Here is a 16,074-nt window from a genome sequence, read left to right on the forward strand (position 1 = left end):
GTTTTAATGAACAGCAACTTGATTGTCCCAACATTTTCGAAAATCGGATATACAGTTCGCTAGAGGTTCTAATATCTTTCAATTATAATTTTAAACTCATTACGTACTGCTGTGGGCAAAAAATAGTAAGACTTTTTAATTTACATTTTGCGCGAAAATCCATTCGACGTATTATTATTTTTTTTTATGTTGGTCAGTGTCATGTGTGCTAAACTTCACAACAAAATAATCATTCGGAAGTACATATATAAAGTGCATTTGGCGATTTTTGCGATGAATGAAATTTTTCAACAAAGAAGTTCCATTAAATTTTATGGGCGGAATCGCATTTCTGGTGCTAAAAAATTCAGAATATTGAAAAAGGCCTTTGGTGATAATGGTTTGTTGCGTAGAAGTGTTTTTGATTGGTAAAAATTATTCAAAGAGGGTCGATAACACGTCCAGGATGGCCATCAACATCAACTTGTGATCAACACGTTAATAAAATAAAGGAATTGGTGCTTGAGAATGGACGATTATCAGTCGGAGAAACCATTTTGAGAGATCATTTGGACTTAAGAAAAGTGAAAGCACGATTAGTTCCAAAATCACTCAATTAAAAAAAAAACAGCGTCGCATTAACGTCTGTGAAACAGTGCTATCCGACTAACAGGATCTCATGAATTGTATTATTACTGGCGATGAGTCTTGGAATTATGCTTACGACCCGGAAACAGAGATCAATCGGCCGAATATCGTGGCAAAGATGAGCCGAAACCGAGAAAACCACAACAAAGCAGGTCAAATTTAAAGGTTATGTTGACAGTTTTCTTCGATTATCTAGGTGTGGTATACTCCAAGTTCCTTCCAACCGACCAAACTGTCAACAAGAAATACTATTTCAGAGTTATGCGTAAAAAAAGCCAGAATTATGGGTCGACAACTCTTGGTTTTGGAACCATGATGATGCAAACTTTTTTGGCCAAATTTTCAACCAGCATCGTGCCGCAACCACCTGATTTAGCTCCGTATGACTTCTGGCTATTTAGCAAATTCAAACGACCGCTCCGGGGTAACCGTTTTGAGTAAATTGAAAACATAAATTGTCAATTGAAGACATCAAACTAGATACGCAGTTCCCGGTTTGTTAGATATCGATCTGAAATATTTGCACTCGCTCTTTTCTCCCCAAGAAGCTGCTCATTTGTCTGAGCCGCCGTTATCGGACCACTATAGCATATAGCTGCCATACAAACTGAACGATCAAAATGAAGTTCTTGTAAGAAATCTTTTCTATTCGCGAAGGGTGCAACCGAAGTTAACATTTTTCATTGTTTTTTCAATTAATAAATGTATTTTGCCGAAAAAGGCAATATTTTTTTTTCGTTGAACAGTCGTTGAGTCTTTTATTCAGTTTTATTAATAATAATTAGAATATAATTTGTAAAATATCTATTAGTTTTTATAAAATTAAGATCCATATATAATTTTTTAAATTTTTAATTTGACTTCTTCACCATTCTAACGGAATTCTCTACCACCCTACAGATCCTACAAACGCTACCTTTCGATCGGGTACAAATCGAGGTGATATCCATACACCTAACAGAGGACATAGCCAGAGGCTACGTAAACGAGCTAACCAAGTTCCTAGCGGGTAAATCGTATAAATTACAAAAGACCTTCGGTCGCAATTATTTCTACCAACGAATCAAAACGACGAGTCGAACACGAAAAAAAGATATACTATTACTCAAAACGCCTTAATTAGCAGCAACTGCGGTTGGTGTTGGCGGCCTTGCTGTGAACGAACCAACGATTTGGGGAAAATACCGTTAAATAAGCTATTGCCGCCGTTGCTATTGCTAAAACAAAGCTATTACTTTAATATACTTAAAAACACAAAAACAAATAAAATAATTATTAATTAGTGCGCAAAATTGCTGCGAAATTATGAATATAAATAAGAAGAAGAAGAAGAAAAACCAACAAACGAGCAGCAAAAGACGTAAATCGAAAATTTTTTTTAGTAAACCAAAAGAAAAGCAAAGTAATTATAGCAAAAGCAAAAGCGCGTGCGTTATTAAACTATTGCAAACGACTTGAACGTGTGTTGCAAGGTTCTAATAGTAAGCAATGCGAAACGATATACAAAAACAAAAATAATAAAAAACACACAAAATTTGCAAAGCACACAAATTGCGTTAGGTGGTGCGTAGAGAATGAAGGCGACGCGAGTCATAAATAAATTAAATGAAAAATTATCAACAGAAGCGCGCGCATGCGCAGACGCACTTGAAAGCGTTGAAAGCGCGCAACAGTAATTTCCTTAAACGACGCAGCTATTTATAGTGAACTAAGTAAGAATTTTGTATTTATAACAAATAAAGTGGAGTCTTCTCGTTTAGACGCTCCAATTTTTTGCAAAACTGCACGCAACATTTGCCTTCATTCAGCGTTAATTCATTATCATTATTGTTTCACGCGTATGCAAAAACAAAAAAGAATCGAGAATTCATCAAAATTATAGCATTTTTGTTGTGTTTTCAATCACTCTCACTATTACTTTTAATGGCTAGCTTTTAAGTTACAAAATACAAAAACAGAAACAAAAATGTAAAAATGCAAAAAACGAGCAACAATGTTTGCAAAGAAGTGAGCAGTAAGCGTAATTAGCCAGAAAAATCGATAACGATTACAAATTGTCGCTGTTGTATAAATAATAATTATAATTTAATTTAATAATTTAGTCTACTTTGCACACTTACCATAGTTTAGTATATAAAAATAATTTAATTAAATGAAAGAAAATGCTTTATGAAAATTTAAATTATTGCCTAAACGAGTTAAATTGACGAGAAGTGAAGAAAAAAAACAAAAACAAAAGAAAATATGGTATGTGAATGAGAGTCTTAGATTTTTGATTATAGCAAAAACAAAAACACAAATGAAAAACTTTAAATGTTAAAATAGCAGTTACTGAAATAATAATACATGCATATACAAACATATGCTCTACATATGTGTATAAATATATATATTTATAGATTTATGGTAATGCACATTTAAATAACTGACTGTTTCGCTATTAGTTTGTCAAATTATTGTTTAAAAAGTAGCCAAGCGACACTTTATTCGCACACACACGAACACACACAACATACACGAGGCTGCGTCGGCGATTTTGTTGCGAAATGTATTTGCTTTAAAGCGCTGCGTGAGTTGCTATAATTTTATAGAAAAAAATCTGCTATAAAATGTGAGCTCCAAATAACTATGTGTTTGCGCGCTTACGCTTAAAAATTAATATTACACATATATTATGTAACTTAGAGTATTAACTTGAACGCAAATGCAATAGGCAGCTCCTAGTGAAAAGGAAAAAGCATATATTTTTATAAATAAAAAAATAAATATATATATATTTTTTCTTTTTATAGTGATTGCTTGCAGCGCTTTTGGTGCAGAATATAATTTTGCACGCTAAAATTGCGACATAACCTCAAATATTATACATAAATACACAGTACAGCAGGCAGCAATGGAAAAGCGCGGGCAGCTATGCAGCAAATAGGCAGCTAAAAGATATATTAAATGTTATATACAAAGCACATTTCACCAATGTTTAGTAAACAATTTATAAAAAAGCGAACAGTGGGGAAATTTGGTACTTTCATGCAAAGCATTATGGCAGCAGCTACAGCAACAGTATTATATGTAGTAAAATATATATTTTTTCGTTATATATTCCGTCTGAAAAGCAGTTATACTATTTTTTTTGTTTTTTTCGAAGTTTTTATGAATGCTATAAATCAAAACATAAATATTTTTTTGAAAAAAAAAGTTAATAAAAATAGTTCACAATATATAAACGGTATATTTAAATAAAATTCTTATATTTTTTTCTTACGTTACAATAATATATACACGTTCTTTTTAGTTAAAATCGATTTTTGAAATAATTTTCGAAAGAATAGCTATCGAAAAAACTGATTTGAAAATAAAAAAAAATCGCTTTATCTTTTTTAAATCAGTTTTTCGACTGCTATTCATTCGAAAACTATTTCAAAACCCGACTCAAAAGATAAAGTGATTTTTTATATTTTAAAATCAGCTTTTTCGACTTTTATGCATTCGAAAACTATTTCAAAAACCGATTTTAATTAAAAAAAAACTTTAAATTGACTGTAGCAAGGTCACGTTTTTTTTTTGCAAAATAATTATATGTATTATGTAACTTCATAATTATGATTTCGTTTCTGCCAAACCATTTTTGTGCCTCTAAATATTTTTTTTTGAGCTTTTTTTAATTTTTTCATAGTGCTGGATTTTTAAGTCATTTATAAACTACAAAATTTACGCTAAACCATATAATATTATTTAAAAGTTAACTAAAATAAAAAAAAAACTGCAATCCTCCTTAAAAAATATATAATTTGAACACTTTTTATTACCGTTATATACATTTTTTTGTTTAAAGCTAAAAAATTTGCAACTACAAAACTTAATATTTGAAAACATTAAGTGCCGTTATACAATTTTTTTTTCTCATAACCTAAAAAAATGCGGTCAAAAAGTTTTTTGTACGACTCGTAATTCAAAATTTTACCACTAAGCGTTAAAAAAAAATATGTTAACAATATATACAACTATTAAAATTAATACAGTTAAAGAAAATAAATATTTGAAGCCGAAATAGTTTACACGCAAAATAAAATTAACAAAACTCACACAAAAAGCCTAAAAAAAACAACAGTCATAGCAAAAAAATATTTTTTAAAACATAAAAGTGAAAACAATTACAAAAACTGCTAGCGCGCCCAACTACACCTATACATAGCCAGTTATCCACTTATGAAAACCAAAAACAAAAATCAAGCAAACAAAACAATAATAAATACAATTATTGAAAATCACAAAAGCCTCTCAGCACTCAAGCAACTCGTTACTTCTATACAAATATAAACACATACAAATAAATTATAGAACTATAAACTACCTTAAAAAAACTAGTTTTAAAAAGAACAGCTACCATTTAATGTTAAAAATAAATTACACTAAAATAATGATAATTGTTTATGTTTTTTTTTTGTATGTTTGTTTCAACTTTTGCTGCTGCGTGAAGCCGTACGATAGTATTTATTATTAAAAATATATATAAATGTATGTAAATTAGTTTTGTATCATCGACATTAACATAACACAACATTAACATTACCATTATCAGTATCTCATTAACAGCAAGAGCAAACAGTTGAATGAAAATGTAATGAAAAGCATACATATTTATTGTATCAATGCTAATTATTATTGTAATTATAGAAAATATTAAAAATACACAGCCAAACACACGCATGCCTAGATGGTATACATGTATGCTTAGCAGAGCTTTATATGAGCATTGTATGCATTTACGTGTGATATTGTGTGCTTATATTGAAAATAATTTTATTAAAAAAGAAAAATAAATAATATATAAGTGATAAAAATAAATAATGAAAAAGGAAAAATAAATAATAAATAAATTATAAAAATAAATATTGAGAGCGAAATGACAGTTACGTAAGCAAATTATTGCAAATAATTAAGGCTAAAGTAAATTTTTTCTGTATTTTTGTTGTCATGGTTATTATTTGACTTTTTGTTATTATTTTTTTTTTAATTGTTTTGTTTTTTGTTATAATTTTTTCTTTGAATTTTTGTAAATTTTTTTTAATTTTTGTTATTTTTTTTAATTGTTTTGTTTTTTTTCTAAAACTTTTTTTTTTGTTATTTTTTTTTGCTCTCACTTTGGTAGCTCTTTAGTTTCTTTATAAATATATGCATATGTATATGCATTCTTTATTTAACATTAGCCTCATTTCACTACGCGAGATCATATGACTAAACGCTTCGAACAGCCGTGTCGCTTGCTTTGCACACATAAAAAAATTAAAAATTCAATTGAACAAAAAAATAAATTAAAAATAATAATAATAAATAAAAAAAGTAAATTAAATTAAATAAAAAAATATATTAATTTTAGTAAAAAATTTAAAAAATTTAATTTAAAATTAAAAAAAAATAAATTTGAAAAAAAAATTAAACTTGAATTTAACAAATTAAAAAAACTTTAATTTTAATTAAAAATAAATTAAATAAAAATTAAATTTCAAGTTAATTAAAAACTTAAATAATAATTATGTAAATTTGCAAAGATTCTTGCCAGAAACGAGTGCTTAAAAATTAAATTAAACGAAAAACAAAGCGCATTTATTAAATATCTTTATTTACTTATATTGTTTTTGATAAAATCATATTTTTTTTTTTTGAGAAAATGTATTTTTTTTAATAATATTAAAATTTATTTTTGATAAAATGTTAATTTTTTTTCGTTACATAATTTTTTTTGTTAACTGATGCATTTAATTACTGAGTACATAAGAATATTCATAAACATTTTCTAAATTTTTTCTAATTTCAAAGTGTTTTCTAAATTCAATTTTGTTTTTAATAAAAAATGTCTAACGTTTGACTTAATATTTATTAAGAAAAGCACTCGTTTACATGTTTATAAAAAAAAATGCTAGATTTTCTGAAAAAAACAAAATTATAAAAAAATTCTAAATTTTCTGAATGAAATGAAAAGTTTTGTTAAAAACGAATTCTGAATTCTCAAAAAAAAAAATATATAAAAAAATCTGAGTTTTCTAAAAAAATTACAGGTAAATTCTAAATTTTCTGAAAGAAATAAAAAGTTTTATAAAAAAACAAATTTTGAATTTTGAAAAAAAAAATGCGAAAAATAATAATAAAATTTTCTAAAAAAAATTAAAAGTTGTATAAAAAACCAATTCTGAATGCAAAAAAAAAATCTAGCAAAAAATTTGAATTTTATGAAAAAAATAGTTGGCATTTAGAAATGTATTGTTTCAGAACTTTTTTTTTAACTTTTTTCATATTTTTTTCTGTATTTAGTGCAAACGCGTGACGTGCAAAGCAAGCGAAAAAAACTGTCATTTCGTTGTTTATAAAAATTATGTAATTCTAATAAAAAGTAAATAAGTATAAAATAATAAAAATAAAAAATGAAATAAAAGAAATAAAAAATAAAAATAAAAAAAATTAAAATAAAAAAATAAAAATAGAAAAAAGAAAATACAAATACGAAAATGTGTACAAAAATAACAATATAAAAGTATATAAAAAATAAATTCAAAGAAATAAAAAATAATACTAGAAAAAAATAAATAAATAAAGAAAAATATGAATACAAAATAAAATAATAATGAAAAGAAAGTAATAAAAAGAAATATAAAAATAACAATCAATAAATAATAAAAATTATAAAAAATTAAATCAAGGAAATAAAAAAAAAATTATAATAATAAAAAAATAATAACAAAAAAAAAAAAAATTAAATATTAAATATCAAATATATAAAAAAATATTAAATATATTATAAGAAAAGAAAAATAAAAAGAATAAATAAATATTTACAATAAAAAATATAATTAAATATAAAATATATCTTAAAAGAAAAAGTATATAAAATAAAAAAATGATAATAATAAAAAAAAAGAAAATAAATAAATGAATATAAAAATAATAAATAAAAAATCAAATCAAAGAAATAAAAAAATAAATAAATATAAAATATATTTATTTGTGCAGTGCCCTTAAATGCTTTAGTTCAATGTTTTCCGCTCTTTATACAACAACATTTACTATATTTACCTTTTGCTCTAAGTATTTATATATAGAAATATGTTTATAAATATTTTTGTCTAGGCTTAAGCTTAGCGTAAATTTTTAAAATAAGCCTAAATTTATATGTCTAACTGTAATTCGTATTTATAACGTCAATATGCTATTTTCGTTTTTGTTATTAAGTGCACACATGCATATTAACTGTAAATTTGCGCTGCTACTACAAGTCACATCACGTCGAAACGCATTATTTTTGCTCATAAAGACTTATATTATTTTTTTTACTTTTAACTATAGTTTACACACGACAAAAACAACGAATTTTATTTAATTTTTCATTGCAAGCAAGAAAACGAAAGATATTTATATATATTGTAATGCATTGATATGTGTTCCTTCATCCGCCCATATACAAACATACAAGCATAATGCAAATGTCCAAATAGCACATTAAACAAAAACAACAAAATTAAAATTTTTTTTGGTAAAAATTTAAGAAAAAGTCGCAGAGAAGCGAAGTAAAATTGCTGGTTAAAGTGGAAAAGCAAATTATTGAAAATTATTGAAGTAGCAAACAGCAAAAATGAAGAAAAAATTATTATATTTCACGAAACTCGTGCGTTAAACAAACAAAAAACCGCAGACTAAGCCGTTGGTCGCCTTAAATATTTACACAAGTAAACTATAATATGCGATATATATAAATATACACACATACATTTATAGTACATATATGTACAACTAGTAAAAATAGCGGATATGTGTAAACAGAAAGAAATTATAATTAAAGTATAAAGTATTTCCAATTGTTGTTAATATCAGCGAGCGTACGCTATGCGCGCACCAGTCCTTAAATCTTGCACATATGTATTTGTATAGCTAATTTAATTACATATAAATTTAATTTAATTTAATTCTTTCCTGTCACTCGCGCCGTTTATACTCACCGCCCAAAATTTCCCGAAAGAACAAAAATTTTGCACATTTTTTTTGTTTTCTTGACAATTTTAATTCTCCCGCCCCATTAATTCTAACGAAAATCTGTAATCCTCGCTTTAAAACAATTTATATGTACATGCATACACGTATAAATGAATATACATATATATTAGTATATATAAATATAAATATATTTAAATTTAGTTAACAGTTAAGTTAAAAGCGTAAATAAGTTTAAGTGAGAAGCTATCACTACAACAGCAACAACAACGATAATGTGCATACATGCATAAAACAAAGATTGAAAAATTTAAATATTACAAATAAAAATCGTAATTCCAAAAATAAAAAATATAGTAACAAAAAAATTACATAAAATGTGTTTTTATTTCCAACAAATTTCATTTTCAGCAGCTGCAAAAGAAGCGCCACTAAATTCCCTTTAATTTGACACCAATATCACCCAAATCGGTTGAGCGGTGTGAAAGTTATGCTAAATTAAAGAAAACAACAAAAAGTAGCATGCGATAATTTTTATTTCTCCCTTGCGATAAATCCAGCATGTGGTGTTGTTGTAGCTGCGTTGTTAAAATTTTTTGCTCGCATGCGATATTTTTTATTTCTCCCCTGCGAGATTTTTCTCGCACGGAAAAATGCGTCCGACGCTTGTAGCAAAATCCCGCATATGCACCAGGCACCCAGAACCAGCCAGCAGCACGATGCCGGAAATTAAAAGTGCACGATCGCCGCTCCGAAAAATGTAGCATACCCCCAAGGCGCTACCATCAGCATGCAGGGTGACTCACATGAAAAAATATTTTGCGTGAAACGTCGCACACAGGTGGCGCTGCGCGCAGCGAAGAAATTGCTGCATAAAAATGTGGCAAAATTCACCTGAAGTACTAGGCGCCCATAACCGTGCAGTAGGGGTATCGCCGAACTAAAAACTCGAATATCTCCGTTATTTATGGACCGATTTTGTAGAATGGGGTGTCGTTGGAAAGCTTAGAGCTTGTAGATTTTTTTTCTGTAATTGTTGTTGTAAAATGGTTTACAACAAAAAAGTTATTCGAAGAAACGTAACACCAAGCCCTGTTTTTGATGGATTTTATGGACCGATTTCAAAGAATGGGGTGTCATTGGAAAGCTTATCGCTTGTAGATTTTAATTTTGTAAGTTTCATTGCAAAATCTTTAACCACAAAAAAGTTATTCGAAGAAACGTGGTTCCAACCCATGTTTTTGATGTATATTAGGCTATTATGAACCGATTTTGAAGAATGAGGTGTCGTTAAAAAGCTTATCGCTTGTAGATTTTGATTTTGTTATTTTTATTGCAAAATGTTTTACGACAAAAAAGTTATTCGAAGAAATGTAACACCAAGCCTTGTTTTTGCTGTATATTAGGCTATAATGCAGTGGTTTGACACCAAATTAGTTGGTAAACTGTACTGCTATAATAATTCAATAAAACTGTATCCATTTTGTAATTATAAAATCCATAATATTCATGAAAAAATAAATTTTGCAACTAAACAGTTTTTTTTATAGCATTTATTCTATATTTATTCAAGATTATAATGTGTAACATTAACAGTAATATGGAAAATATGATAATTTTATATAATTTAGTAAAATAATTATAATAATTACTATAATATTCTGCGAATTGAAAAATTATCAAGATATTATATCGTTTAGTTCTCACATTCTTTATAAAAATATATTTGTATTGCAGCTAATTTTTCATTAGCGGACTTCTTCGGAGTAAGTTACAGTAGATGTTGGTAGGGAGACCTTTTTGCCAGCAAGCTTAAAAGAGTTCATTAAAATTTGTTCGTTTCATATCATATTAGCGGCTAAACTCGAATAACTTCGCTATTTATGAACCGATTGCGAAGAATGATGCGTCGTTGTAAAGCTTATCGCTTATCTTTTTAATTTATACTAAAAGGATTTTTATACCATTGCCCAAAACTCGCATCTTGGCAGGCCTGAAGAGCTTCTAAATGAGGAGGCTCCCTTTGAGGTTAATGTTAAGCTGAAAAAGAAAGAAATACATGAATAGTAAATATATAACTTGGCTAAGCCACTAAAAATTTATTAATATAATTGTAGACATACATTTATATAAAAAATATATATACATATATTATATTTACTACGCCTTAAAAACACTTTATTCTGATATCAAAATATATAACAAGTTATATAAAAAAATATGAAAACCTGTGGTGTAAAAATCGTCTCAAAATCATTTGAAATACCAAGCGCCCATACAGTAGGGGTATTGCCGGAAGAAACACTCAAATAACTCCGTCATTTTGGAACCGATTTCTCTGAATAAGGTGTCGCTAAAGCTTATAATTTAACAATTTGTTCCCACGAGTATACTTATTAGCCAAAACTTTGCGAGTGAACTCGGTATTCATAAAAAAGAGGAAACAAGCGCTACTTCTGCTCAGCATCAGACAAATTGTTTGAAAATTATATTGGTTAAGTAGCTATTTTATTACTATTTTAAAAGACTCAAATTTAGAAGATAACGAATAATCAATTTGTCATCTCAGAATTTATTCTTAGCTTTTCGGGTTTCAATAAAACGAAAAGTGTTTACAAACAATGAGATGTTGGAAAATATAGGAAATGAAGTTATGGAAAGGTAGCATCCATAGCTTTATAAGAACCTTACGAATTCTTCAAAAAAAGGTTTGATATATTACTGCAACTGATATTAAATTTATTAAGAACTGCTTTTAATAATATTTATTGTTTAGAAAGCAGGCAAATTGTAGCACATATCTACATATAAGTATATGAACGATTATACATATATTTTTTACATTATGACCATAATATCGAAGTGGTGGATGACGGAGAACTACAAGTAAAAAATAAAGAAAAAAGCTCATAAGATCATTAAGCTTGAAGAGCATCAAGCTGTGGTAAAAGGATAAGTTACAGGGCAAAAAAACTACATACATAAGTGTTTATGGTATATATCTAATGTTAAAAGACTGAAAATTAACTAGTTAGGAAAAGGCCAGGCTTGTACCAATTATTAATAAAATTGTCTTTAAGCTTCAGTTCAATGATTGAAATTAAACTCGCAGTGCGCTAAATGGAAAAATTATATTTTTAGTCAATTTATTAGTATTGAGGACTATCGACTGCTTTTGAAGATCAAGATTTTTATTAACAACACTTTCAAAGATGAGGAAAAAACACATTGTATTTTACGGGAGACAAGCCTACGAGTGGTTCAAAGCCTTTAAAGACGATTGAGAGGTTGTTGAAGATATGCCTCGTTTTAGACAACCTTCGACCTCTTCAACTGATGAAAATATTAAAAAAAGTGAAGGATATGGAGCTTGACAATCGTCAGGCGAGTGTTAAAGAGACGGCAAGAGAGCTCCACATTTCTCTCAAGTCTGTTCGAATAATTTTCGTGGATATTTTGCGTATGGAATGCATTCTTGGTAGACTCGTCTCGATATGGCTGATTTTTTTTTTCAAAAAGGGTACCGTAAACAGGTCTACTTGGACATGACTGATTGTGCGAATTTCGATCTTCTGTGGGTTCATGAGTTTGACATGAAAAAAATCAACAGTCATCGGAATGGAAAGAAAAAAACGAGCGGAAACCCAAAAACACACGCCACAAAGCCACTTAAAAATCAATGTCATGCTCAATGTTTTTTTCGATATTCGTAGCTTGGTACATCATGAATTTGTTCCGGAGATACAGCCAGTCAATAAGCAGTTCTATTTGGCCATATTAAGGCGTTTTTGTGAGAACATCCGTCGTTCGGAATTGTGGAAGAACCACTCATGAATTTTAAACGATGGTAATGCACCATCGCATCGAAATACGATTTTGACTGAATTTAAAGCCAAAAACATAATGAATAGCATCGATCAACCACGGTATTCACCAGATTTGGCTCCGTGTGATTTTTTCTTATTTTCAAGCTGAAATTGGCGCTTCGTGGAACCCGTTTTCTGTCGATCGAAGAGATAAAACAAAACTCGCTGAAGGCCATCACCAAAAGTGCTTTAGAAAAGTGTTTCGAGGATAGGAGCAATCGTTGGCATAAGTGTATCACATCTCGTGGGGATCACTTTGAAGACGACAAAAAAATATTGATGAATAATTAAATAAATTGTGACATATTATTTGCCATAAAAATACAAAATTTTGCTTTCTGGAAGTTTTAAAGATCTGGGAAAACGTTCTGTAGTAAGCTAATTTGACCAATGCTAATATCTTATTTTAGAGTACTTTTAGTTAATTTGAATTCCGAGTTTTCTTACAAGTTTTTAAGTTCGGTAAAGTACTGTTCAGTTTCAAGTACTTTTTTCGTGCTTCTTGAAAGAAAGAGAGTCAATACATTTAGAAATTGATTTTTCCTAAACTGGCTCTGAGTATTTTCTTAATCGTTAACTCTCAACTTTTAACTCTAATAGTATTTTCTTTTAGTCAAATTAATTTAGTACATTAATATTATAATTGAGAAAAGACGTTTTGACTTTCGCACAGACGGCTGCTCGTTTAGCGAGAGGCACGATTAACAAGCAACGGTTTTTTTTTGCTTCTGTTCTTCAATTTTTATTTTTCTAATGATTAAAATTCATCAGCTGATTGCTATTTATCGATTCACACAACCAAATTTGCTGCCTAGACAGAAACCCGCAGAGTTAAACATAGCCAAGTTTGCAGTGTGGACAACAACCCGCAAAATTGCATTCCAGTATCAACTCGAACTGTGAATTCAATTAAGAATTAATGATGTAAAATATGAATATAAGAATTAATGAAGCGCTTTAATCGAGCAACGGTCGGTTAATTGATCAATTAACTACTGTGCGAAAAGCTGTAATATTTACTATTATATTTTCTATTAAAAATTAATGTTTCAAATTGTTAAAGCTTGCTTGTTGAGTGACGAATAAAACAAACAACTCGCATAGATCAAATGGAAAGAAGAGCAAATGATTTACTACTTTAATGAGATACTCATATACTCTCTCAAACTCAAACTTAGAGAGCGAGAATCTGTCGAAACGATAATGTACTATATTTCGTAGTCTGGACATGTTTGGAACTAGTGTGAGGCTGACTGATGAAATTGATATCGGAAAATGAAAATCTAAAAATAAGAGACGCTTAAAAAAAACACATAGTAGTCAGTCCATTAATCGAACTTCGTACTAGTTACAAGGTAATTTATAACTAGCTCAATTACCACAGTGCTGTTGAAATAGCATCTAAAAAATTATTATATTGTGAGTGAGCAATGTGATAGGTGGTTGCTGTATATATATATGTATGAATGGGGTGTGTGCGCGGAGTAGTAAAACTAAGAGCAATCAACAGCTCAGATATGACAGCGGAGATAGGTTTTTAGTCGAGTTAAAGGCGATACGCTTCCGTCGTTGGTTGATGACAGTTGATAAAGAGCAATTGCCATGACATGACTATACTCTATACTATACATAATAGTATTTATATATGTACATATAGGTATGTTGTATGTGCTTGTTTATCTGCTAAATGCTCGAACATATTGAGCTTAGGCTGGCGTAATTGACAGTGGGCGCAAACAGTAAGAAGACAAAAAAATACAAAAACAATAAAAAAAAGCAGAAGAATTGACAAACAAGTGGCGCCAACAAAACGGGATGAGTTGTCAAGTTGGCTACAACAACAACTATTCAGCATACGTGCACGTATACAAGTATGCAGAACAGAAGGACATTAACCACCATCACCATCTCCAGCACAGCTAGCGGCACAGTCAACCGAGCTACCGAGCTGCCAGCAACTTAAATAATAACGTGGCTTAACTTTTCACCAGTGTAAAGCAGCATAAGCAAATAACTACAACAGCAAAAAGAAGCGAAGCACCAAATAGGGAGGACAAAGCATGTGTACAACAAGAATGAAGTATGTAAGTGAGTTGAAGTGAAAGTGGATTAATAAAAATGAATTTGCCAAGGTCTTAGCTGGAAATGCAAAACAGCCATAAAATGAAGCGACTACAAAGTGCTTGGACTCCAGCTACGATTGCGAGTGTGGAACAACTTGTTGCAGCGCAGTGCGGAAAATTTGTGGCAAATCCCGCCGGCAGCCGCGTATATTGTAATTTATGTATGGAAAAACTCCGGTTTTGATTATGACTGCGTGAAAGTGAGGAGACAATGAGGCAAATGGGTGGTCTAATATCACTTTATTTTTAAGGGCAAACAAGTAAGGAAGGGCTAAGTTCGGATGTAACCGAATTTCATTCAAATTTTATTACATTTTAACCGATACTTGCGATATAAAGCGAACGGGAAGTTCGTAAATATTAAGTTGGATATATGGGGTCTAAGATAAGTTTTGACCCGATTTTACCCATTTTTTGGACGAGTCAAAAATGGGATAAGCTAACACACTAAATTTGGTTGAAATTTGTCGTATAGTTCCTGAGATATTGTCCATCGTGTAATTTTTACACCGGCTCCCGGCATAAAGCCCTTTCCTGTCAACCTGCTTCTGAAATTTATTGCTTGTGGCTCATTTATTCAGTGAGCTGTCGCACTTTTGGCAGTTTTTAACATAACTCTTACATGGGGGTTGGGTGTGGATATAGTCTGATTTTACACGTTTTTCGTTTTGTGTGAAGAAATGCTGCTGATACTTCCTCCCGGCAAGTTTAGCAAAATAAGCTTCAGTGGTTTGAAAGATATGTACATTTAATACTTAATTTGAAAAAGTTTACATATAAGCAATGGGTTCCGATAATTCAGTTTTTCTTCTGCTATATGCTCTAGTAATCCGATTAAACAATTTATGTGCAGATGGCATTACTAGCTTAGAATATGACCAATGCCAAATTTCATGAAGATATCGCGTTAAAAGAAAAATTTTGTATGGCAGCTATGTGTACGCTGTAGTTGTCCGATATCTGCGAATCCAAAAACTGAGCAGCTTCCTGTGGAAAAGAAGACGAGAGCGAACTTTCAGTTCGGTATCTCAAAAACTGAGCGCCTAGTTCGTGTGCACACAGAAAGGAATCGATCCATTTCTGAAGCATATGATTACTGGTTGTAAAAAGTGGGTCACTTACGACAACGTCAAGTTAAAACGATCGTGGTCGAATCGCGGTGAGCTGGCGCAAATGAAAGCCAAAGCCAGAATTGGCGTTAAGGAAGGTTTGCAATATGTTTGGTGGAAATGGAAAAGGTTAATCTACTAGAAGCTCCGCCTTTATGCACAAACACTTAATTTCGCTCTACTCCGTCAAAAATTGAACCGTCGAAAGGAAGCAATCGCCGAAAAGCGACCAGCTTTGACGAATAGGGAAGAACTTGGCGACAACGCCGGGCTCTAACATCGATTGTAACTTGCCAGAAGCTTTGGCAGCTTGGTTGCATCCATTTTATAGTCCAGATCTCGCAACTTTATTACACACGAACTTACACA

The 16,074-nt window shown here is 30.0% G+C and overlaps 1 protein-coding gene and 1 long non-coding RNA gene across 6 annotated transcripts in view; one reads left to right on the forward strand and one right to left on the reverse strand.

The window, feature by feature from the left end:
• LOC126752946 (protein Star) overlaps positions 1-8,338 on the forward strand; it is a 97,782-nt gene extending 89,444 nt beyond the window's left edge. Inside the window, exon 5 of the mRNA XM_050463996.1 lies at positions 1,528-8,338. Coding sequence (XP_050319953.1) covers positions 1,528-1,746 — 219 coding nt within the window. The 3' untranslated portion in view covers positions 1,747-8,338. The remainder of the gene's footprint in view (positions 1-1,527) is intronic.
• Positions 8,339-10,208: 1,870 nt separating this feature from the next.
• LOC126752951 (uncharacterized) overlaps positions 10,209-16,074 on the reverse strand; it is a 241,550-nt gene continuing 235,684 nt past the window's right edge. For 4 of the 5 annotated variants that reach the window (XR_007666067.1, XR_007666069.1, XR_007666068.1 and 1 more), the window contains one exon: positions 10,610-10,647. This is a non-coding gene — a long non-coding RNA (uncharacterized LOC126752951). Of the gene's footprint in view, positions 10,364-10,571; positions 10,648-16,074 lie in introns of those variants that run through there. The other variant, XR_007666070.1, reaches the window with a different exon arrangement.

This window comes from Bactrocera neohumeralis, chromosome 3 (genome assembly GCF_024586455.1).
Source record: "Bactrocera neohumeralis isolate Rockhampton chromosome 3, APGP_CSIRO_Bneo_wtdbg2-racon-allhic-juicebox.fasta_v2, whole genome shotgun sequence".
NCBI lineage: Eukaryota > Metazoa > Arthropoda > Insecta > Diptera > Tephritidae > Bactrocera > Bactrocera neohumeralis.